The sequence below is a fragment of the Panthera onca genome, chromosome A2, assembly GCF_046562875.1.
Source record: "Panthera onca isolate mPanOnc1 chromosome A2, mPanOnc1 haplotype 2, whole genome shotgun sequence".
NCBI lineage: Eukaryota > Metazoa > Chordata > Mammalia > Carnivora > Felidae > Panthera > Panthera onca.
The window spans coordinates 111,548,323-111,575,114 of NC_138340.1; the positions used below are offsets into that span (position 1 = coordinate 111,548,323).

General features: G+C 36.7%; 1 protein-coding gene across 20 annotated transcripts in view; it reads left to right on the plus strand.

Moving 5' to 3' along the window:
* HDAC9 (histone deacetylase 9) overlaps positions 1–26,792 on the plus strand; it is a 930,192-nt gene that overhangs the window by 890,533 nt on the left and 12,867 nt on the right. For 19 of the 20 annotated variants that reach the window (XM_078441509.1, XM_078441511.1, XM_078441488.1 and 16 more), the window contains one exon: positions 18,229–18,545. In XM_078441509.1, the coding sequence (XP_078297635.1) occupies positions 18,229–18,530 (302 nt within the window). In that variant the 3' untranslated portion in view covers positions 18,531–18,545. Of the gene's footprint in view, positions 1–18,228; positions 18,546–26,792 lie in introns of those variants that run through there. The other variant, XM_060632636.3, reaches the window with a different exon arrangement.

Here is a 26,792-nt window from a genome sequence, read left to right on the forward strand (position 1 = left end):
AAAGACAAAAGAAGATTGATGTCCCAGCTTGAAGAGAGTCAAAGAGAGAATTCTCCCTTATTTAAGTTTTTATTTTATGCAGGCCATAAATCTGCCGAATGAAGCCCACCCACACTGGGGAGGGCAATTTGCTCTACTCAGTCTACTGACTCAAGTGTTAGCCTCATCCAGAAACACCCTCCCAGACATACTCAGAGTAATGTTTAACCAAATATCTGAGTACTCCGTGGCCCAGTAAAGTTGATAATAAAAATTAACCATCACAAGTCCATCTCTTGTCAACTTGGCACCATACACATCTCCTTAAACCATACTTAATCTCTAATTGTAGACAATAACAAGTTCATAGTGCTGCCTAACATGATACAACTTTCCTAAGTACAACTGAAAACACACCAAGCACTTCACCAGGACAGTAGCTAGAGTTTTGAGTAATGTTTGGTCTTCTCATTGTCTCATAACTTAAATTCTATAAATGTAAAATTAACAATAGTTAAATATTGTTATGCAATGTTTATTGTTATTAATAATAAATATTATGATATAAAGTCATTGCATCTTATGTTACATGATAAAGGAGGAGAGGACAGAGGAAAACAGATATTTGCATACAGATATATTCATAATAAAATAAGGAGGAAATACTCTTGACAGTTACAATCCTTGTTATGGAACTAGTCTTATGTCCATAGTTAGTATTTATAACTACCTTCTTCCATTACCCATTCTGTATTCCCTACGCCTTCAGGAAGCAACTCAACTGGTTATGGTTAACTGGTGGAATGAATCAAACCTTCATTCTGGAATTAGTAGTCCTGCATGGATTGGGTTTTTGTAGTTTTCCACTGACCTTAATCACAGAGCATAGTGGTACCAAGGTATGCCCTAAGCGATCTGTATTCCACACATTCTCTTCCTTACTCCATTGTGGAGTAGCAGTCCAATTTTTCCTTGATAATCAGGGTTAATCATCCCAACCAGCACAGTAATTCCTTTCTTTGCCTGTTGATTCAAAGGCATAAGAAGGCCAAAGTTTTAACTTCCAGCTCAATGGAATCATCGTTATGTCCCCTGGTGGAAGCTTGGGCTAGCAGAGCGTAAAGTCACAGGAGCAAGAAGTAAAAATTTTGCCAATGGTATAATATTGAGTAGTGAAACTTCCATTTTCACCCCTTGATTCCTGGACACATGAGTACTGGATATGGGAGAAATACCACCATATATTGGATTCTGGTAGAGAGTATATACATCTTCCTAGAGAAACTTGCCCCAGTCCTAAAAATATTACCAGCTGGCTTGCATTGAAACTGAACCTTTTATAGGCCATTCCACTATTGTATCAAACCAGTTACTTCTACTCTGCTGTCCTTTATGGTAACCACACCTACCTTGCCTTTGGTAATTGAATGCTGCCACTTGCCCCCTGCCACTTGGATCCAGTTGCTCCCACCATATTTAGGTTTCCCAATTCAATGACCACAATTCCCACTGTAGATTATGGTCTGCAGAAATAAGCAATCACAAGTCTTTTCAGGAATTCTAGTACTCGCCTTGCAAATTTATCTCATAGTCATGGTAAAAGGCATGTCTTCTGGATCCTTCCAGTGTGGATGAATAGGTCACAAAGGACAAATACACTCTAACAGTCTAATATTCCTATGTCTTCAAATCCCATTAAACCAAGGGAGTTCTTACATTTCTAAATCACTCACCGAGAGCCACATTTTTGTCCATGTTTTAGCCAACCAAACAAATGAGCTGTTCGAGCCCTTCTGAATACCCCTAACTGCAACATTAAATGCAGAATCTCTGCCTAGTGAGCTCATCATTCCCTACCTAAATCCTTTTCACACTATACATTCTTCTTCTAATTGTACAATGTGGATAAGTTATTTCAACCCTCTTTACTTCAGTCTGCTCATCTGTAAAATAAAGTAAAAAATTCTATCTCACAAGGTAATTTTAAAATTATATGAAATTACATATAGATTATCAGGCAAATAATAGGCATTCAAAAACTGTTTCTTATCATTTTACTTATTGTTGTGTTTCTCCCAGACCATAGCTTCATAGTCCTCTCTATAGGAATAACTCCAAAAATTTATATCTTCAGCTCAGACCTCAGATCTGAGTTCCCTATGTTTATTAAAGCTCTAGTTCAGCATCTTTCCCTTGATATCACCAAAGTACATTTAGTCAACATGTCCAAAGCTATTGTCATTATTCTTTCTCTAAACTTTAGCTTCTTCCAGGTTACTTGATCCAAGTACATGGCACCCTTATACTTCCAGTTTTTCTAGGAATCTAGTTTTTATAGGAATCTAGGAATTAGTTTTTGTGTTGTTTCCATTGCTATCTACATCCTAACCATAATCCCATCCTTTTTGTTGTATCCCTTCAACATTTCATTCATCTATCCTCTTAGTTTTGTTCCCATGGCCACTCTCCCAAATCAGGCTTCCATCTTCTTTCTCCTAGACCATTTCTATATCATACAAAATGGTCTGCCCACATCCACCCCTGCTTTTTCCACTTTTTTGTCTAAAGTTCTGCCAGAATAATTTTGTACAAAATAAGTCTTAGTCTGTATACCTCCTTGCTTTAAACCAGATGTCAACAAAGTTTTTCTGTACAATGTAGGATACTAAATATGTAAGGCTTTGTGTTGCAACTGCTTAATTCTTCCATTGTAGCAAGGAAGCATCCATAGCCAGTGTGTGATGAACACAGTTGTATTTAACTACAACTTAATTTACAAAAGCAGGGTGTGGGACCAACTTGGTTTCTGAAAAATGAAAAATCTGAAACAAGTGTATCTCGATGGGATGTTGAAATAACAGACACCAGTTGTGAAGGACACCTAAAATTCTGGGCTGGAAGGTGGAAAGAGAAATATTTAACATTGCTGCCACCTGGTATGCCAGGCAGGTGTGCTGTAGCCACAACTTGTGACATGCGTAAAGGTACCAAGCCGCCAGAAAGTGGGGTTAGGGAAAATGTGGGGAATAAAATGTTAGGGATGGATAAAATATATTCAAGAAATAGAGTGGGAGTAGTCCTGCATACAGCATTTACATTCTGAATGTTTTTATTTTACATTGCAGTTCCACAATTATTTATTTTGTGGTTACTTGCATATTTTGATTTTGCTATTAATACTGTTGACTGAAATGTGATCAGAAGCAAACATACCTGTTAAAAAATGTAGTGCTCAATTGCTGTTTCCTAGGAAAGTTGATAATGAACATGTATCTTCCACAAAATGTTTGTCAATGTTCATCGTTCATCATGGGGACATAATGATATCATAAATGACATGAATACTGAAGACAATAATATTGCTGAATGAGTAGCAGTATCTACTTTAAAATTTAGTATTATTAGAAGAAAAACAAAACAAAAATAAAAACTAAAGCCAAAGATGGCAGTTTAACAAGTGCAGTTGCAGAAGGTACATTTAAGTATCACTTCGTGAAGCATGACTTTTTATTTAGATAAAATGACCATGCATCTACATTTTAAAAATAAATTTTGAATTTCAAGTGTTCTTTTCAAGCTCCAAAGTGAGGTAATGGTTGTTACATGTTGACTCCACTGAAAGAATCTCTTGGTTCAATGATACAGTGTCCTTAGATGCTTCAAACAGAAAAATCAGTTAGTTCTAATAATGGTTTGATATTTTTCATTCAATTTATGGAATCAAAGTAGAGCTTTTAGAAATAAATCTGCCAAAAATGAAAGATTGGGTACTATTATGAATGCCATTATAAATTACAGTGAAAATCTAACACTGACAAAATAACTTGGTTTTATGTTAATATGCAAATTTAGATTGGGGGGAGCATAGCTTAATCTTAACGGAAATGTGTTTGTCATTAATTATAAACAATATAAATTCCCTAAATTTTTATAAATAACAATAAAATTAAACAATAATTTAATAAAATTTTATTTAAAAATTTCTTTTGAAAACCAAGCAGGTGGGTGCCTAGGTGGCCCAATTAGTTAAGCGTCCGACTTCAGCTCAGGTTATGACCTCACAGTCTATGGGTTCAAGTCCCACATCGGGCTGTGTGCTGACAGCTCAGAGCCTGGAGCCTGCTTCAGATTCTGTGTCTCCCTCTCTCTCTCTGCCTCTCCCCCACTCATGCTCTGTCTCTCTCCATCTCGCAAAAATGAATAAACATTAAAAAAATAAAAATAAATAAATAAAAAAGCAAGCAGGCTGAGTATTCTACCAATAAAAATGTAAGGTATTTTCTCAAAATTTAAAATACCTTTATATAAATACAGGATGAAACACAGATAAATGAATTACTGCTAAATGAAATACAAAGTTTTTGAAATACAGCTGATATTGATGACAAAGGAAAAAAAAACTTCAGCATGGCAGTTCAAATTTCCTCTCTTAGTTGCCCATTATCAACCATACTTTAGAAATGTTTGAGATGATTCTAATATTGAACTATTTTGTAAATGAGTTTCTGAATTTTCATTATATTTTTTCTATTCAGAATTCATTAAGCAAAATATTCAATAAATGGACCTCTGCCCCTACGTATGAAGAAGTAACTACTCTAGGAATTGTCCTTTGATTAGAAATAAAACTAGAAAAACATATATATGGAACACTGTTTTGGGCACTGAGCACCAGATACTGAAGTCCTATAATCCCAGCAGGAAACAAACAAGGAAAGAGAAATATGAGTCCTACAGTTGCCTGAGGTTACTGATAGAGGGAAATCTCGAGGCTTCAGCATAGGGAGGGAGAATACAAATAGAATCCAATTACTTTTCTGAGTTGAAGATAAAGTAATCAGTGTTTGGGGAGATTGAAGTGACTCGAGTTTGTGAGTCAGGATATTTGAGGTGAAGTTGCTGCACAGAGAAGAAGTTCTGTGTATCTGTACAGGAGTGTCTTTAAACCTTTATCTTACTTATTTTACATGCATGAGGTGAAATTCCACAAGGCTGGAGAACTAACCATCGGAAACCAGTAGGTTAAACAATTCAAACAGTTCACACAGGACTGAGAATAATTTGCATTCCTCTCAGCCAGAGTGGAGAGACCTTCTAATACATAAGGCAACATGTAGAGAAATCAAAATGGTTTTCTCTTAGTTTTGGACTAAATTAGCCTTGTACTAAAACCTGCTCGGGAGCCAATTTGACAAAGAGTATGAGCAAGCCTCAAAAGGATCATACTGACTGCATGATTTAATTGTGTTCCCAAATAAAGTCCAACATGTCAAAGAACACATCAAAATTCAATAACCAGAAATGTTCAAATTAATAATGCCAAGCATCCAAATGAAAATTACCAGACATGCTATGAAATGGGAAAATATGACCTAGAACTACAAGACAAATCACTGATTCAGAAATTCAGAGGGGAGGAGTTAAGATGGTGGACAAGTATGGGGACCCTGGACTTTCCTCATCCCTCAAACACTGCTATATTGAGGTCAGATCATATGGAACACCCAGGAAATTGACCTGAGGACTGGCAGAACAATTTCCAAGGTTGTCAGGAGTCAGCATGGTAGGTATAAGGTGCATGGAAGTGAATTGAGGGAGAGAAAAACAGTGGTGCCTCAGAAGGGAAGGGAACCCTTTCCATAGGGAGAGAAAAGGGAGACAGAGAGGGGTTAAGAGAGTGTGGTGTCATGTTTGCACAAGACGAAAACCTCTCTGGACCACAGACTGGGGACCGAGGGGTACTGAGTGTTGCAGTTTTTTTGCAAACAACTTGTGGAGCTCAAACTCTGAAGTTTTGGAAGTGTGTGAGTTTCTCCGCAGCAGAGCTGTGGAGTTCACTCCTGGGGAGAAGCAGGGCACTGGTCCCAGAGTGCATAGCATAGTGTAGGGATCTCCTGGGTCTCAGTGGAAAGAACATTCCCCTTCCTGGAGTACATTTGGAAGAGGGTAAATCGCCTCTCCCAGGACAAAAGACCCTGCAGGCACCAGCAAAAGGCCTTTCATCAGCAAGGGACAGAGGTGTGTTCAGAGGGCAGATGACTTGGTTGTTGCTTTCCAAAGTGCTACACTGTACATTTCTTTTTTTTTTTTTTTTTTTTTTTTAATTTTTTTTTTTCAACGTTTTTTATTTATTTTTGGGACAGAGAGAGACAGAGCATGAACGGGGGAGGGGCAGAGAGAGAGGGAGACACAGAATCGGAAACAGGCTCCAGGCTCCAAGCCATCAGCCCAGAGCCTGACGCGGGGCTCGAACTCACGGACCGCGAGATCGTGACCTGGCTGAAGTCGGACGCTTAACCGACTGCGCCACCCAGGCGCCCCTACACTGTACATTTCATGCAGAGTGCACATGCACTGTTTTTATCTGGGGCAAAGGATATCAGACACAGCGCAGAGTGCAGAGGTTTTTGGGACAAAGCACATCAGGCACAGCTCAGAGAGGCTGTACTCTAGGGGAGGGGCATGGATATGTGCAGTGCCGGGTCCCTCGAGATTTCAAGTTTTGATTCCCAGCCACAGAGCAAAGATAAATTGCAGGAGAGCTCTGGTGCAGGGTACGCTGACTGCCCTCGCTATTCTTTGAGGGCTTCCTGAATGAATAGGGAGTGTGTGAGATCCTTTGTCCAGAGACAAGAGTCAGGTGACGCCATTTTACCTTTCACCACCAACACAGTGGGACTTCAGAGAGCAACACAGCATCCCCCAGTAGAAGCTGGACCCACTTAACCCCACCCCCCTGTACCTGGAAACTGCATTGGTAATGGAACAGGTCTGACTCTGAGCCAGCTCAGTGGGCCTCTCCTCCAGAAGACCAGCATAGGCAGCACCCCACATGCACCAACTGTACTAATCATAGAGTGCTTCAAAGCATCACCTACAGTTCTGGTAGAAATAGGACCAAGCTTACTTTTTTCCCTTCCTCCTCCTTCTCCCTTCTCCCTCCTCATCTTCCCTTCTCCGTCTTCCCTCCTCCTCCCTCCTCTCCCTCCTCCTCCCTCCTCTCCCTCCTCTCCCTCCTCCTCCTCCTCCTTCTGTGTCTTCTATACATCATATACGGGGTCAGAAATCAGTCCTCAACAAGTACCAAAAGATTGTGATCAAACCATGTATATTTTCAGATCATGATGCTATGAAACTTGATGTCAACCACAAGAAAAAAATTGGAAAGCCCTCAAATACATGGAGGTTAAAGAACATCCTATTAAAGAATAACAGGGTAACCAGAAAATTAAAGAAGAAATTTTAAAAATACATGGAAGAAAATTAAAATGAGAACAGAACAGTCCAAAACCTTTGGATGCAGCAAAGGCAGTCCTAAGAGGGATGTATATTGCAATTCAGGCCTATCTCAAGAAGCAAGAAAGGTTCCAAATATAAAACCTAACCTTACATCTAAGGGAACTAGAAAAGGAACAGCAAACAAAGCCTAAAGCCAGCAGAAGAAGGGAAATAATAAAGATTAGAACAGAAATAAATGATACAGAAACCAAACAAAAACAGAAACATAGAACAGATCACTGAAACTAAGAGCTGGTCCTTTGAAGGAATTAACAAAATTGATAACCCCCTAGCCAGACTTATCAAAAAGAAAAGAGAGAGGATCCAAATAGATAAATGAATGAAAGAGAGGTCACAACCAACACCACAAAATACAAACAATTATAAGAGAATACGAAAAATTATATGCCAACAAACTGGACAATCTGGAAGAAATGGACAAATTCGTAGAAACTCAGAAACTACCAAAACTGAAATAAGAAGAAATAGGATACAGACCCATACCCAGCAAGAAATTGAATCAGTAATGAAAAATCTCCCAACAAGCAAGGGTCCTGGGCCAGATGGCTTCCCGGGGGAAGTGTACCAGACATTTAAAGAAGAATTAATTGGGGTGTCTGCGTGGCTCAGTTGCTTAAGTGTCTGACTTGATTTTGGCTCAGGTTGTGACCTCAAGGTTCGAGCCCTGCATCAGGCTCTGCACTGAAAGAGCAGAGCCTGCTTGGGAATTTTCTCTTCCCCTCTCTCTGCCCTCCCTGGCTTGTTTGCCCACTCTCTCTAAATAAACGGACAAACATAAAAAAATAAAGAAGAATTAGTACCTATCCTTCTCTAGCTTTTCCAAAATATGGAAATGGAAGAAAAACTTTCAAACTCATTCTATGAAGCTAGCAGTATCTTGATTCCAAAGCCAGACAAAGACCCCACTAAAAAGGAGGATTACAAGCCAGTATCCCTGATGAACATGGATAGGAAAAAAAATTCTCAGTAAAATACTAGCAAAGCAAATTCAACAGTACATTAAAATAATTATTCACCGTGATCAAGTGGGATTTATTCCTAGGCTGCAGGACTGGTTCAAAATTCTCAAATCAATCAACATGATATACCACATTAATAAAAGAAAGGATAAGAAACATATGATCCTGTGAATCGATTCAGAAAAAGCATTTGACAAAATACAGCATCCCTTCTTGATAAAAACTCTAAGAAATCACAGAATCAATCCCATTTGCAACTGCACCAAAAACTATAAGATACCTAGGAATAAACCCAACTAAAGAAGTAAAAGATTTGTACTCTGAAAACTATGGAACACTTATGAAAGTGATTGAAAAGGACACAAAGAAATGGAAAAGCATTTCATGCTCATGAATTGGAAGAAAAACATTGTTAATATATCTATGCTATCCAAAGAAATCTACACATTTAATGTAATCCCTATCAAAATGCCAGAAGCATTTTTCCCAGTGCTAGAATAAACAATCCTAAAATTTGTATGGAACCAGAAAAGACCCTGAATAGCCAAAGCAACGTTGGAAAAGGAAAACAAAAGTGGATGCATCACGATTCTGGATTTTAAACTATATTACAAAGCTGTAGTGATAAAGACAGCATGGTACCGGCACAAAAACAGGCACATAGATCAATGGAACAGAACAGAAAACCCAGAAATGGACCCACAGCTATATGGTTAACTAATCTTTGACAAATCAGGAAAGAGTATCCAATGGGAAAAAGACAGTCACTTCAGCAAATGGTGTTGGGAAAACTGGATGGCAACATGCAGAAGATTGAAACTTGTACTAGTTTCTTACACCATTCACAAAAATAAATTTGAAATTGATGAAAGACCTAAATGTGAGACAAGAAACTATTAAAATACTATAAGAGAACACAGGCAGCAACCTCTTTGACCTCAGCTGGAGCAGCTTCTTACTAGACATGTCACCAAAGGCAAGGGAAACAAAAGCAAACATGAACTACTGGGACTTCATCGAGATAAAAGTCATCTGCACAGTTCAGGGAACAATCCACAAAACTAAAAGACAGTCTACACAATGGAAGAAGATATTTGCAAATAACATTTTGGATAAAGGGTTAGTATCCAAAATCTATAAACAACTTATCAAACTTAATAGCCCCCAAAAAATAATCTGTTGAAGAAATGGGCAAATATATGAAGAGACACTTTTCCAAAGAAGACATCTAGATGGCTAACAGACACATGAAAAGATGCTCAACATCACTCATCACCAGGGAAATGCAAATCAAAACCACGATGAGATACCTACCATCACACACCTGTCAGAGTGGCTAAAATTAAAAACACAAGAAACAACACATGTTGGAAAGGATGGGGAGAAAGGCAAAGCCTCTTGCACTATTGGTGGGAATGCAAACTGGTACAGCCACTCTGAAGAATAATATGGAGGTTCCTCAAAGAACTAAAAATAGAATTACCCTGTGATCCAGGAAGTGCACTATTAAGTATTTACCCAAAGGAAACAAAAATACAGACTCAAATGGGTACATGCACCCATGTTTATATCAGCATTATCAACAATAGCCAGACTATGGGGAGATGCCAGATGTCCACTGACTGATGAATGGATAAAGAATATGTGGTATATATGTTATATATGTACATATAATGGAATAATTATCAGCCATCAAAAGAATGAAATCTTGCCATTTCCAATGACGTGGGTGGAGCTAGAATGTATTATGCTAAACAAAATAAGTCAATCAGAGACTTATATAATTTCACTCATCTATGGAATTTAAGAATAAAACAGATGAACATATAGGAAGGGAAAAGAGAAAAGAGGGAAACAAACTGCAAGAGATTCTTAATGATAGAGAACAAACTGAGGGTTGATGGAGGGAAGTGGGTGGGAGATGGGCTAGATGGGTGATGGAGGAGGGCACTTACTGTGATGAGCACTGAGTGTTGTATATAAGTGATGAAAATCACTGAATTCAACTCCTGAAACCAATAGTGCATTTTATGTTACCTAACTAAAATTTAAATTTAAAAAAAGAAACTTATTCAGAAATTCAAGGCATGATAGAATTAGCAGATAAAAATATTAGTTACTCCTAATATGAAGAGGAAAGTTGCAAGCATGATGTTCAGAGAAATTAAAACCTGGAAAATGTGCAAATGGAAGTTTTAGAGATGAAAAATTATAAAAAAAGCATTTGAAATTTAAAAAAATATGTACCCTAGAAGAATTAATGGCAGATGATACATTGCAAAAGACAAAAACAAAACAAAACAAACAAAAACAATGAAGTTGAAGAAGTAATAGGAACTATTCAAAGTGAAGAATAGAAAAGTACTGAGGTGCACCTGGGTGGCTCAATCAGTTGGGCATCCAACTCTTCATTTCAGCCCAGGTCATGATCTTACGGTTCGTGAGTTTGAGCCCCACATCAGGCTCCACAGTGACAGTGTGGAGCCTGCTTGGGATTCTTTCTCTCCCTCTCTCTCTCTGCCTCTCCCCCACTCTTTCTCTCTCTGTCTCTCAAATAAATAAACTTCAAAAAAGGGAAAAAAAGAAAAATGCTGAAAAATAGTATATCAGTAATATATTGGGCAGCATCAATCAGCTAACGTATCTATAATTAGAGTTCCAGAAAAGGAAGAAGTTTGGGAAGTATTTAAAGAAATAGTGGGGAAAGGTTTTATAATTTGATGAAAACCACAAATCCACAGATCCTAGAAGCTCAATCTCAAGCAGAATAAACATGAATAAAATCACAATGAGGAACATTATCATGAAATCTTAAAAGAAGCCGGAGAAAAGAAAAATCATATTGCATAAAAAGAAACAAAACGATGATAAGATGAAGATAAGAATCTTTCAATCTCAGAATAGATAGGTTAAATGACAGAAGCCTGGGATTAAAGACTACATAGTATATGGTTTTATTTATATGAAATTATAGAAAAGGCAAAATACAGTGGCAGAATTTCAGTTATTATTAGGGGCTATTAGGGGCCAAGAAGGAGGGTAAGAAATTCATGCCAAAAGGCCAAAATAAGGTTTTAGGGATGAAGAAATATTCTGTATTTCAAATATATGTGTGACTGCACACATTTGTCAACATGCATTATAATCTGCCCTTAGAACTGGTAAATTTTATTGAATATGAACTATACTCAATGAGGCTGATAAAAAAAGATAGTTACGGGGCGCCTGGGTGGCTCAGTCGGTTAAGCGGCCGACTTCAGCTCAGGTCATGATCTCGCGGTCTGTGAGTTCGAGCTCCGCGTCAGGCTCTGTGCTGACAGCTCAGAGCCTGGAGCCTGTTTCAGATTCTGTGTCTCCCTCTCTCTCTGACCCTCCCCCGTTCATGCTCTGTCTCTCTCTGTCTCAAAAATAAATAAATGTTTAAAAAAAAAAATGCTTAAAAAAAATAGTTATGAAATGAAGGAAAAATACTAGCTTTTGAAACTTTTAAAGAATTTCAGTTACAGAAACAGTGTTTTCAAGAGAAAAAACATTTAAATTGACCCCTACAAAAATAAGGAAATAAAGTAACAAATTTAGTATCAACAGGCAAACCATGCACAAGATTTAATTTTGAAAATCTGTAATTGGGCTTTCAAAGATGTCTATTTGTTGACAGAATCATTGATAAAATTCCTATTCTTAGTTGTGTATTCTGAAATAGAATGAAATTGAGAAGTCATATGATTTTGCAGCATCTAAATTTAGTAAATAAAATTTTATAGAATCATAAATGAAGAAAGCTTTCTTGATAAGTTCAGCTTACATAAAATGTTTGCCAAATAAAGGTACCTGTGAAAGAAGGGAAAAAACAGTAGTTGTGAAAGTATTTGGTATGAAGTAGTCACTGATATCAATATTTTAAAAATTGGAAGTGAAAGATATCCCAAATTTAGCAGAATTTACTACTATAGCACCACACTTGTGAAGATGAGGTCAACCAAAAATATTACAGTCTCTTGAGAAGAATATTTAAAGATGCCACAGTTTCAAATTTATTAACTGTAAAATTCCACTTTGAAGAAGATTTCAGGCAGTTTATGAAAAAGTATAAAATATTTGGACCACATTGAAAAAAATGCAATCTTCATAAAAATACCAATTATATTCTATTACTGAGAGATATGGCCACAAAATTGATTAACCTATGTGAATATTTAGCAGCAATCATAATTCTGCTTATGTTATTTTCTAATGTTTACATAATCAGTATAAAGTAGTCACTATGCTTTGGCATATATGAATTATAATATTTTTGTTTTTTTAGAATGAATTTTAGTTATGAAAATAACTTTTGAATAGGACTGTTTTATATTTTATAAGTCCACTGATAAAAACAGTTTGCTGACCAGTAAATGAACATTTCAATGACATGATTTTTATTTTTAGCCCCATTTTAACCTTAAAATTGCCCCACCTTGGATGAAAAATTACCTGGTCGCTCTACTGATACACCAACTTTCAATACATCTTTATTTTTACATATATATACAATACTTTGGATCCCAATAAATGTCTCCATTTTGCTTAAAACATCTATCTTAAACTCTATTAAGAAGCTCTGAGCTCTGGAAAATCTCTGTGGGGCCCCTTTAAGTCCCGGGTGTTAATAATCTCTGAAGTTGATGGGGATTAGAAATGGTTTACTACCAGCTTCTTGTCCTGTGAGAACATGGTGTGTAATGACAAAAGACAACATTATTTAAGCACAAGTTTGAGAAATGACTGTAAAGCCCCAGAAGGATGAGGGAAGGGTGAGGTTTCAGGGGTCAGGAGATGTTCAAAGTGTCAAAGACTTTGGTTGGGAAAACTTTTGGCTAATGTGTTGCTTTTAACACAGCAAATACCTGTTTTTCCAAAACGCTCATTACTAAGAACAATGTTGTTGTTACTGAAGTCTGATTACATAGTACCTGCAGAATGTCCTCTCATGGTTCCTACCTGACCCAGTGACACCCCATCTATGGCCTCCCTCTAACTCTTGACTGTCTGCATCTATTACCTGGTTCTTACCTTTATTTTAGATTCATTCTTTGCCTTTACCAGAAAAAACAGAAATGTAGAATAATGAAGGTTAAATAGTCAAAAAGAAGGAGGAGGAGGAGGGTTGGGGGAGAGGAGGGAAGAAAAGAAAAGGAAAGAAATAAAAGGAAAGGAAAGGTGTTGAAAGTGGGGAGATTTACATAGTGGGCAAAATGAATAAGGATAGAGGATATAACCAAAGAGGGAGTGTGCATGTCCAGTTTTAATGTAAAACTCCTCTCTTTTGACAGTTTTATTGCTTTAGGAGACTAATCCACTGGTGGCTAGTTACTAATATTTTACTTTATAAATAACAGCTCCTGAAAACTCTAGCAGTAAACCTTGGTTCATTTCTCTTGTGTGCTAATAAGGGTATTATTCTCGTGCCAACAGATACGATATCCTGGCACACATGTTTGTGAAAGAAAAAAAAAACCTACTCATCATGTGAAAATATAACCCATAAATTTGTAGTTTGAATTGGCTGCATATGGCACAGTCTGTGCTATACCCACTTCCATTTTAATTATTCTCCTTTACAAATAGAGATAGTAGTCTATGAATGCATTATTAATATAGAATATTTCCTTTGTTTTTATAGGCTTTCCAGAGGCCATATTGAATTCAAAGTTTTGGGTTATTTCTGAGTCAGAAACCTCATACATTTGGATAAAAACCAAACTTCCAACGTTTAATCTTAACTTAGCAGGATATTTTATACACATTACATTTTATTCCAAAAGGTCTTAGCTATTTAAAATCTTTCTTACTACTCACATACCTAAAGGCTAAATGTTGAAGAATCATTGTCAGTCATTCTACTGAAAAATTATGATTAACGATTCACACCTTCCATCCTGATTGTGTTTGGGGAGTAAAGATGTTTGTTTTGTCTATGGCCAAGAATTCTCTTCTTAAGGGAAAATGTACAGTGCTTACAAATTAAAGCCCTTTATTCTAGATGTGCCATATTTTCTAAAAGTGTTTACTGACCTCCTCAAGCGTTTAGAGACTCACAGAGAAGATTTTCTTCCATAACAAATTTATTCTAACATCCAAGTGTAATACATAACATGAGATCAGAAGAATCACTATCATTGAGAATTACAGCAAGGAGACCCCTTTCATTATCAACTCTACCACTATCACGTTATAACTGTGGAAATTGTGCTCCAGAGTGATCCAAATGACTTCTCTGGGACTGGTGTGTAGTCTCCAACCTACAAATCTTGACTTTTAGTTCAGGGCCCCTTCTTCAATGGACTTCTTACTCATGCTCTTCAATGAGCCCTTATCTCCAGTTTTATGATAGCTTCATCAATGTCTTAGCTGGTAAACAGGTGTTTGCAATAGTATAAGGTTATGAGAAATGAAGAGTAAAAAGGACAAGTCTTACATGGTTGTCTCACTTGGTGTAAAAACTTACACCATAAAGTCAATAAAAGGTGCATCAAGTGAGTAACATATCTGAGGAACATGGGTAACCTGTTATTACCAAATATGATTTCTTTGGTAAAGCAAAGAATGTATATAATCCTTATATAATATAAATAATTCTTTTAAGTTGGTATTTTTATAGATTGAGTCCATTTTTATATTTTTATGTATAGTGGAAAGAGGGTAGAGGAGGACTGAATAAAGGAGGACAACAGAGTACAGAGCAAGAGATATTTTGGAGTCAATCCTGGATGAGGATTTCAGCTTTTCTTCTTCCTAGCCATGTGACTTTAGAAAGGTTACCCAACAGGGGCACCTGGGTGGCTCAGTCGGTTAAGCGTCATACTTTGGCTCAGGTCATGATCTCACAGGTTGTGGGTTCAAGCCCCATGTCAGAGCCTGGAGCCTGCTTTGGATTCTATGTCTCCTTCTCTCCCTGCCCCTCCCCTGCTCATGCTCTGTCTCTCTCTGTCTCTAAAAAATAAATAAATGTTACAAAAAAATTAGAACAATTACCTAATATTGCATCATAATAGTTATGAGGATTAAATGAAATTATAAATTAGGAATGTGAAAACATCTAACATACTCCTTGGCACATATTAGGAGTTAATTAATGCTAGTTTCTCTTTCATATAGTGTATAAAACATAATTTAACCCATAAACCACCTGCTACCTGTTGTTTGTTTGTCAGAGGCCCCATATTAGTCACTCTAGAGAAAAAGGAAAGGATGTCATCCAGCATCACCAATTTTCTGAATATCCTGAGCTAAAATAATGTTTAGTAGTAATATTTTGTGTTGGGGTGCCTGGGTGGCTCAGTTGGTTAAGAGTTCGACTTCCCCTCAGGTCATGATCTTACAGTTCATGAGTTTGAGCACCGTGTCGGGCTCTGTGCCAACAGCTCAGAGCCTAGAGCCTGCTTCGGATTCTTTGTCTCCCTTTTTCTCTCTGCCCCTTCTTCCCTTGCACTCTCTCTCTCTCTTAAAAAAAATTTAAAAATTTTTAATAAAAAAATCAAAAATAATATTTTGTGAAACTCATTACAACTGAATGCACTTAGAGATGGAATATGGTATTTCCAACTTGAATAAGATTATAATGACATTGTAAACTAGAAAACTTAGGGTCTTGGAATGGAATTGTCAAATCAGAGTCATCTTTCAAAGTTGAAAGAGGTAGGGGTGCCCTAAATAATAAGCCAAGATACATTTCATTACCTACCTCCTAAACCTCCCTTTACTCCATTCCCTCATTTCTTTCTGTCACTTCCTTTTAGTTTTAGACATCATCATTTCCCACCTGGATTTTTGCCAAGATGTGAAATTGGTTTTCCTGCCACCACTCTCATCACCTTCCAATTCATCATCCAAGATCTGTCCAGAGGGATCTTTTAAAAACTTAAACCTGATTCCCTGCCTCTTCTGCTTAAAATGGCCCCTTTTCACCTACAGGTTGAAGTCCAACATCATTCACATGTTATTCAAGACAGTGTGTTAATTAACCTATGTCTACAACAACAATCTCCTTCATCACACTCAAGACTTTTCCAAATGCTCCAGTTGTGCCTAGCAATGGACTTTGTAATCCCCTCCACCACTGCCACTGCCACCACCACCACCACCACCACCGCCAACAATAACAACAATAACAACAACATAGAGACATGAGATTCCAGTCTCTGCACATCTGTGTGTACTATTTCCTCTTCCAGGGTTACTTGCCTCCCTCTATTTAACGTTGACTAACTTCTGATGGTCTTTCAAATACTCAGTCAAGTGTTGTTTTTTCTGGCAACTCTTCTCTCATTTTCCCATCATCATAAGTATATATTCCACTTAGTTCCTCTCAGGATCACATGGGCAGTTTCCACACAGAATTGTCATTTAGACCACAAATTTCTTGGTGTGAGGGAAGAATCTTTATGTCCTCAACATCTAGCACAGTCTTAGCTTTCAAAGAAAATGTTAGTTTGTGGGTTCATTCACAGTTAGAATTGCTATCATTTGGTCCTAGTTGAAAGCTTTATGATTCTCGTACTTTGGTCAGAATAAGTGATCACAACAAGTAACATTGTAGTAGACAACTAAATGAGAAGTGATTGGGAGATTGGGTCTTCTCCCCTAACATGATATCCATTCCTTTGTAAAGCAATAAGATAGGAGAGGCAGATTAAAAAATGTTAGAACTGGAAGGGATTTGAGATCTTTCCCCTGTTGTGAGAAGCAGAAATGAAGTGGTCCAGGACCCAGTTATCTTCGTTCCCAATCCAGCATTCATCCATTTGCCTTTTCTTTTTTTTTTTTAATTTTTAGTTTATTTTTTAAATTTTATTTTAGAGAGAGCATGAACAGGGGAGATTGGCAGAGGGAGAGAGAGAGAATCTTAAGCAGGCTCCACACTCAGCACAGAGCCTGATACAGGGCGTGATCCCATGACCCTAGGATCGTGACCTGAGATGAAATCAGGAGTTGAACACAACCGACTGAGCTAGTCAGGTGCCCCATCCATTTGTCTTTTCTATTCTAGTAGAACTTTTTTTTTTCTGTTTTTTTTTTTTTTTTGAAGTAAGCAAACTCTGCATGCCAAATTCTTTCCTAATTCGTCAGGCTGCAGAGATAGTTCTAACCTGGTAAGTCATGTCAGCACCTAGGAATATTCTCCTGCTTTGATTTGAGATGACTCAATATTTCACACACACACACACACACACACACACACACACACACACACAGACAAGCAGAATAGCTTAGGGGCTGCAAGAAGGCCATTGACTCTGCTTTTTCATATTTATCCCACTGGCATGTTTTCATGAAATGACCTCCTCTTTTCCTCATTCCCCTTCCCCTCCTCAAAAAATGAAACTTCCGTATGACATGAGGAAGGGTGCCAACATCAACCAGTGCATATATTAAAGTTTTAAATCAATTATTGTTCTAGTACACACCCTGGGGTTAAGAAAGAAAGAACATCCAGGACTAACAAACCTGATTGTTCTGGCAAAGTTGCCATTCAATTCATGCTGGCATTTTGGGGCTTTTCTTTTTCTTTAATATTCTAACCTCATTTTTTTATAAAAAGGTAATGGCTCAATAGCAATTTTTAACATTACTATTTCATTCAGTTTCTCCATGAGACTTCTACCTCCCAGTCTCTTAAGGATTTCCCAGGGGGCACAATGCCCAGGGTTTGCTTACTTGATTGTAGAGACAGCTGCCAGTCTGATAGTGAGTTCATTAGACCATGGATTATTCCTCACTTTATTACCCTCTAAGCAAGGGAGAGACTCAGGCTGGGGACTATGAGCACTTCACAACTTGGCAGTCTTAGACTGAGAAAAAGACTTAATCATAATATTTAAGAAACCAAATTACAGCTATGTATAGCATAGAGAATTTTAACTCAACAACTGCTCTGAGTTGGACCTATATAAGTAGTCTGATTAATACTGCTCTAAAATTCCTATTAAAATATGATGCATTTTTTTTCTAGGCAAGTACTGGAAGTCAGTTAGGATGGTGGCTGTGCCAAGGGGCTGTGCTTTGGCTGGGGCACAGTTGCAAGAGGAGACGGAGACCGTTTCTGCCATGGCCTCCCTGACGGTAGATGTAGAACAGCCCTTTGCTTCAGAAGACAGCAGGTATGGATCCAAGATGGGGGAGTCATTAAGGTCAGTAACATCCAGGCTCATCATTAGCATTTGTGAACCTCTCTCCAGGCTTTCCTTCTCCTGTCTCCTCCACTTCCACCACCTGTGTTCTCCAAAGCCACAGATGCCACAGCACACACTATAGGCCAGCAAGAATTCCATTCTTAGTGGGAAACACAGAACTAGAGCATGTGGTTGCAGTTCACAGAGAAATAGAGGGCGTGAGATACATGGTGAGAAAAATCACTCCTTGTTGAGTAATTTAGTGCAGATCATTATGGAAAGAGCTGCTTGTGGGCTTTACTTCTTAGTTATCTCTCATTTTCCAGATATTCTTTTTCTATCATCATTTTGAAATTACTGTTATAACAAAGTGAAAAAACGAGAGCAGAAGCTGGAGGTATTACTAGTCAATAAGTTAGAAAACCTAAACATGTATGAGCTCCTTATATGACTATTCTTGTGGTACAAGGACTGGATAAAGATACACGTGGCCTACAAAGGAGATGGGAATGTGTGAAAAGGAATGTGTGGACTCTTCAGTCTGATTTTATTCTATCTTATGATAAGAAGTTGAATCCACTGAGTCTTCATATGAGTATAGCTTTCAGGAAAAGAAAAATAAGGTTAACCTAAGATTGAGTTTGCTTATTCTCCTTCTGAGAAATGCTTGTTGGTTTGTGCATTTTGGTGTTCATCATCCTATCATACAGACAGTGTTACATTCAAGATTTCTTTTAAGTCTGCCAGAACCAAATCCATCACAAATGTACATATATTAACATTGGTGCTTTCTGTAGCTGGCTTCAAAGTCACATTTTCTCAATTTAAAAACGAATCAGGTGAGGCTTTACTAAAGCTCTTCCAGCTTGCACTTTTAAAATGCTTCTGAGAAGGAAATATATTCCCTCTGTCAATAACATCACCATTAATTACACAGATCCTGCTACCTAGTACCTAGTTGGCAATTTTCCCAAGAATGTGCAAATTTGAACCGTTTTAGCTTTCTTACTTTTACTGGACATTCGGAGTTTAATGGATTTAACATCTTGCTTTGGTGAAGAGCAGGAGATGCATTGAATAAAATATTTCATTTTTATGCAAGTATTTTTCTTACTATACCATTTAAGACCAGATTACCTGTAAAAAAAAAAAAGTTGTATAATACTGTATTAGAAGGCATCTTCATATGGGCATCTGGAGCATAAAGGGAAAACTTATTTCACTTCTTCGATAATATGAACTAACCCCCTGCAGTTCCCAGCTAAGAACCAAACCAAGTTCATAATGCAAAGGTGTCGCAATTATTCCCAAAGCCAAATGCAGTTAGTTGTCTGTCATCTGAGGACTATAAAACTGAGCAAACTAACATCTGTTAGTGTTAGATATAAAAGGAATATATTTGTTCTTTAGAATTCATTTAATACAGAGAAGTGAAGTTAAATTCCAACCTGAGTGAAATGAATTGTAAATAATTTTGCTTAGAATAATTAAGAATGATAAGCCATGTTATAAGCCCCAAGTAGTAAAAACAATCTCAGAACTTTGGCATGAATTCTCTCTATAAGTATGCTTGCTTATCCTCAGGTAAATAATGTGTTTGACTTCTGTTAATCAATGGGGACTTAACCCTGGCTTGAGTTCTCAGTGATTTTTTTTTTAAGAGTTCACAGTGATTTTTAAGCTTCCTCTGATAGCAGAGAGAGAATGAGAATGGGAATGTTCTGATGTGTAGGGAAAACAGAGTTTAAGCTTGGGACCTGGATTCATGTTTGTTTACCAGTATGAAACACACTGTATCTATTTTGATTGATTTTTCTTATGGAAAGAAAAGTAGTTTTGCCTGAAATATTTTCCAAGGCTCTGCACTCACTTTTTCAGCAGAGGAAAAGAAAACTTCTTCTAGAATTGGCTTTTGCATTTCTATTGAACCATGCATGAATTTCATCAGAGAGAGTCAGAGACAGAGAACCCTTGAAAGCCACAGCACATTTGTTCTTTTCAGGGGCATGCTATTAGAATTGTCTCCCTACTCAATACAGGAAAGAAGACTTTCAGAATTAGATAAATTAGATAAATAGATAGATAAAATAGATAAATAGAATTAGATAAATAGATGGAAATGTTCTTGGGCCTTTGTTATGAATGTAATATTATAAGTACACAGGAAATTAAAAAATTAGAAAAATCAGAATGCTAAATGAATGGAAAAGAGTGAAGGCAAGATTCTTTTTATAGGAAATTCTTGCCAGTTATTTTGGAGGATATATTGGTGTTTGGAGTGAGATGACTCATTTTGTACTAAGATTTTGGGTAAAGCAGCTCTTTTCCTGGCCAACTCATATCTGACTCATTTACCACTAGTGAATAAGGGATAAAATGCTCCTGGCTAAGAACCATTGTAAGTATTTTTTGTTCATTTTTCTTGGATGGGGGGGGGGGGGCGCAAAAGGGAGATGACAACACATTGCAAACAGTTATTTCATTTTTTACAACTTATTGATGGACCATGAAGAATAAATTATTAGAAAAAGGCTGATATGTGGGGATTCATTTTAGAGATGATTAACTGAAATACAGTTTTCAAAACATAGTTTTCAGGTGGCAAAGGACTCGAGTGAGAAAGAAATCAATAGCAGACCAGGAAAAAAAAGACAAAAAAATGAAAGGGGCCCAGTTATATGTTCAAAGATTATTTAAATAGATAGACCTGGTCACTTAGAAGAGAGAACTATGATTTTAGGTTTCTTCTTATTTGCTAGACTTCACCTTTAAAAGATTATAGTTTGCATTGGTTGGATATCTGTTTCAAATGCTTCTACTTTGAAAAGATCAGTGCAGTATTCAGGTTTATTCTTGGATACCAGTTCAGGCTGTGCTGAAAATCAAGAAAAATCTCTCTCTGACAATCAAAACTTCAGGAAGATAAACTATTCAGTTATCAGGAACACATTTACAATCCAGAATTCCTGAGTGTCTCTTTCTCTTTTTTTAAACCAAAACAGAAACTGAAAGTTACATTTTCTTTTCTTTTTTTTTTTTTATGTTTATTTATTTTTTAGAGAGAGAGAGCATGTGAGCATGCGCAGAGGAGGGGAAGAGAGAGGGGGAGAGAGAATTGTAAGCAGGCCCATGCTATCTGCATAGAGCTGGGTGCAGGTCTTGATCTCACAGTTGTGAGATCAAGACTTGAGCCAAAATCAAGAGTCAGACACTTAACCGACTGAGCCACCCAGGTACCCTGAAAGTTATATTTTTCAAATGTCAGTTTGACCTGTTGATTATAGTGTGAACCATGTTAGATTTTCTTAATACATTCCAATCTGGTTGCTTATTTAATTATTTAGTCTTCTAATTTTAGCAACTTTTCTCATGAGATGGTTTCAAGTCATTATTTAATACAGAAGTATGAGAAAATATATGATTCTAAATGTAGCCATTTTGTTTTTTGAATAACTGTCTTACTCATGAGTATAAAAAATGTATAACGATAAATTGGAAAATCCCAAGTATCATCTCCCTATCACTGGTGATAGTGAATGGCCTATCACTAGTGCCAAGGACATTTTCAACCACATTTTTCTGTATCTGAATATTTATATAGAAATATAGACTACTATTAAAGACACATTCATGTCTAGTATTCCTAGAAACACAACTTTGTTTTCTGTTCTTTAGGATTATATCTCCAAGGCTTCTAAAGCTTCTGACTTTTTTTCTATGATGCCATTATTTTGAGTACTTGTTTATCTAACCAAGCAAACATTCCAATATAAACTTTATTCTGAATTTTCATCCAGTGTCAACAAAATCTTAGTTGAAAAATGGGCTAAGTGGGCTAACGATTTGGAAGCTCCTGGTAAAAGGAAGGATAATCTGTCCCTTCTTCTCTTCTTTTTCCTCTTCTTTCTGGGGACCATCTTTTTATCTCTGTTTTTTTTGGTGCCTATCATGTGGTCACGGGGTATGTTTAAAGTCTGACTTAGCATGTTAGGGTTCAACCCAGTGCCCACTTATATATTTTAGGGTTCCTTCTGAATTCTTAAAAGAAGTGTTTCCTAAGGAAAAAGAAGCACATTTGAATGGGACTATAAGTAAAATAAGATCACATGATAACTTCAGCTTCCTATCATTTCATCTTCATCTCTATTCCTTCACTCTTTTCTTCTTAACACTACAAAGGATGAATAGAGTCTGAATCAGCTTGCACAGATTCAAATCCTAGCACCAACTTAATAATTGTGTGGTCTCAGGCAAGTTACTTATCTCCCTGGGCATTGTTTTCCTTGTATTTAAAAATGAAGGGAAAATTTCATAGGGTTTTGAGGAGAAAATGAAACAGTACTTCTTAACACAATACCTAATACATAGTAAATACTCAGTAAAGATTGGTTTCATTATTTTTTCCATCATTTTTCTTCTTCCACAATTTATTTTTGCCTCCTTTAATACATAGTTCATCATCCAGTGATGTATATTAGAATATAGAGGCTGTACCTGGGCATCTATGGCTGACTGTTAACAGGTTAAATCAGTAGTACAGTCATTAAACACAAGGGATTGACAAATAATCTCTAAGCAATAAATTGGTTGAGTTCATTAATCTGTAATTAGCTGACTTAACTCAAGACTTTCACAATGCCTAATACATTGTAGGTAATAAATAAATACTTAATGAATGAATGAATCCAAAGAGAGAAGATGAAATACTGTGAAAATGGCAACATTTTGTAATGATACCTTAGCAATTCTTGTCTCTCTCGATTTACTATGTTTTGTGAGAAAATTAGTATTTTTATATTTTTATAAGTTTTCAAAATGTTTATTTTATATGTATTTTATATGTATTTATATGTATTTTTATATGTATTTTATATGTATATGTTTTATATGTATAGGACTAATTGACAATGTCAATTTTCAGATAACTAGAAACCATAGTACTCATATCATAAAGATGGATTGACTGAATAAATATAATAAAGGAGGGAGGAGGCAGCAAAGTATCTTTCTGAATGGAGAAAGGAATTGTCTTTAGGGAGGGAGACAAACATGGGAGTGATGCTGACAGATTACAGGATTATCCTCCAATCTGCGGAATGAGGAAAGAGAATATCCAGTCCATTCATTCTTTAAACACATCTGATTATTCTGTATGTGCTGGACAAAGTGTTGAGATTCAGGGTCACAGAGCTTCCTCACAGTCCCCAAAATGTTCATATACTTGCGGATTTTATTACTTTTCTATTGCTAGCTTTAAAAATTACTGTAAAATTAATCAGTGGCTTAAAATGACAGAAAGGTCAGAAGGCTGATAAGTCTCTAGGCTAAAATCAAGAGGTTAGCAGGGCTTGAGTCCTTTCCTGGAGGATCTAAGAGAGAATCTGCATCCTTGTCTTTTCCAGTTTCTAGAGGCTGCCTGTATTCCTTGGCTCATGACCCCCTTCTGTACCTACAAAACCAGCAGATATACATCCTGCTGACCTTTCTTCACTTATCACATCTCTATCTGACTGAAAGAAGAAAACTGGGAAAGCTGGCTTGTAAACTGGGAAAGATTCCCTGCTTTGGAAGACTCATGATTAGATTAGCTCCACTAGGATAATTAAGATAATTTCTTCATCTCAAGGTACTTAACTTTAATCACATCTTCAAAGTCAGTTTTGCCATGCAAAGTGACTATATTCACAGCTTCCCAGGATTAGAACATAGACACCATTAGAGGCTATTATTCTTCCTACCATAGGATTAGACATGAGCAACCAACTATAATAAGTGACAAGTAATTTGCTATATTGAGCTGTAGAAAAAAAAAGGAGAAGACCTAACACAGACCAAGAAATGGGAAACAAATCACAGAGCAGAACAACTGAGCCAGGGTAGGAAAATATATAGGATTTCACCTAGTAAATAAGAAGAAAGGTATCTTGAGATAGAGACAATAGCTTGAGCAAACCATCTACTTTTTTAAACGTCTACTGCCAACACTGAGTCCAAAGTACCTTCATCTCTTGTCCAAACTCTTATAGTAGTTTCCTTACTAGTTCCCATATCCATTTTTGCTTCCTTTCTAATCCAGTTTCTATGGAGCAATCAGGGAGCTCTTCAAAACAAAACAAAACAAAACAAAACAAAACAAAACAAAACAAAACAAAACAAAACAACTGGAGAGCAAATCCTGTCATGCCTCTGCTTAAAACCCTTCATTGCCTTTCCATTCCATTCCATTAGCATTATCATTCTTAACAGGACTCATAAGCCTCCATGATCAGTGAACTTATTTCATTTTTTTTCACTTGATTTTAGCCGAAAGGCCGAGAAGCGATATTTCATTTTTTTTTTCAAACTGGAACGTACCTTACATATACTAGTATGCACAGATTTTTTTTTTACCTATTCCATACTCAAATGAACATCACTCAGAACAAGATCAAGAACATTTTCCTCAGCCATCAAGTTGCCTTGTGCCTCTTAGTCAACGCCATTTCCTCCAGAGGTAATTCGGTTTTTTTTGGTTTTTTGTTTTTTGGTTTTTTAAAATAGTTTCAACACTGTAGATTAGTTCTGCCAAACATTAAGTTTCATTTAAAGGGAATCAGTAGGTCATACAGATTTTTGTCTGTCTTATTTTACTCCACTAAGCATAATGCTTTTGAGACCCATATAGTCAGTAGCTTGTTCATTTTTGTTACTCTGCAGTATCCTCCTGTATAAACACACCATAAGCTGTCTATCCTGTGGGTGGGTGTTTGGCTTGTTACCTACTTGGAGCTATTAATTTATTTTTCTGGGGGTTTTTATTGAGACATAATTGACATGTAGCATATTTTAGGTATAAAACATAATGATTTAATATATGTATATTTTGTGAAATAATCACCGCAATAACCCTAGTTAACATCCATTAGCACACATAGTTATAATTTTTTTCTTGTCATGAGAACTCTTAAAATGTATTCTCTTAACATTTTTCAAACAAAAAACCACAGTGATATTAATTATAGTCACTCTGAGGTACCTTACATCCCCAGGACTTATTTATTTTATAATTGGAAGTTTGTACCTTTAGACCACTTTTACCCATTTTACCTTCCTCTTACCCCTACCCTCATCTCTGGCAACTACCAGTCTGCTCTCTGTATGTGTAAGTTCAGAGGTTTTATAGATTCCACAGGTAAGTGAGATCATATAGTATTTGCTTTCTCTGTCTGATTTATTTCACTTAACATAATGTCCTCAAGGTCCATCCAAGTTGTCACAAATGCCAAGATTTTCTTCTTTTTTATGGCTGAATAATACTCCGTTGTGCCACATTTTCTTTATCCATTCATCCACTAATAAATACTTAGGTCGCTTTTATGTCTTGGCTATTTTAAATCATACCGCAGTGAGTATGGGGCTGAATATATCTTTTCAAGTTAGTTTCTCATTTCCTTTGATAAATACCCAGAAGTGGAATTGCTGGATCATAATATAGCAGTTCTATTTTTAATTTTTTGAGGAACTCCCATAAAATGTTTTCATAGTGGCTGCACCAATGTACAATCCCACCATCAGTGCATAAGGGTTCTCTTTTCCCCTCATCCTTGCCATCATTTGTTTTATGTTGTCTTTTTGATAATAGCCATTCTAACATGTATGAGATGGTATCTCATTGTGGTTTTGATTTGCATTTACCTGATGATTAGTGGGCGTTTAGCACCTTGTCATGTCCTGTCAACCATCTGTGTGTCTTCTTTAGAAAAATGTCTACTCAGGTCCTCTGCCATTTAGGGCTGTTATGAATAAAGCTATGAAAATTTATTATTGTGGTAAAAAGCATGTAACATAACATTTTCCTTCTGAGCCATTTTAAGTGTACAGTAGTGTTAACTGTATGCCCATTATTGTGCAACATATCTCTAGAATTTTTTCATCTTGCAGAACTAAAGGTCTATACCTATTAAACAGCAATTTCTCTTTTCCCTATTCTCCAGCTCCTGGCAACCACTATTTTACTTTCTGTTTCTAACAATTCAACTGCTTTTGATACCTCATATAAGTGGAATATGCAGTATTTGCCTTTTGTGACTGGCTTACCTCACTTAGCAAAATGTCCTCAAGGTTCATCCATATTGTAGTATATGATTAGGTTCTATCCTTTTTAGTGCTGAATAACATTCCATTGTAGGCATATGCCACATTGTCTTTATCATTCGTCTATTAATGGACATTTAGGTTGCCTCCACCTCTTGGACACTGCGAATAATGCTTCAATGAATATGGTATGCAATTATCTCTTCAAGATCCTGTTTTCAATTCTTTTGGATATATACCCAGAACTGGAATTGCTGGATCATATGGTAATTATATTTTTAATTTTTTGAGGAACCTAAGTCTCTATGAAATTTTTGTACAAGTTTTTATT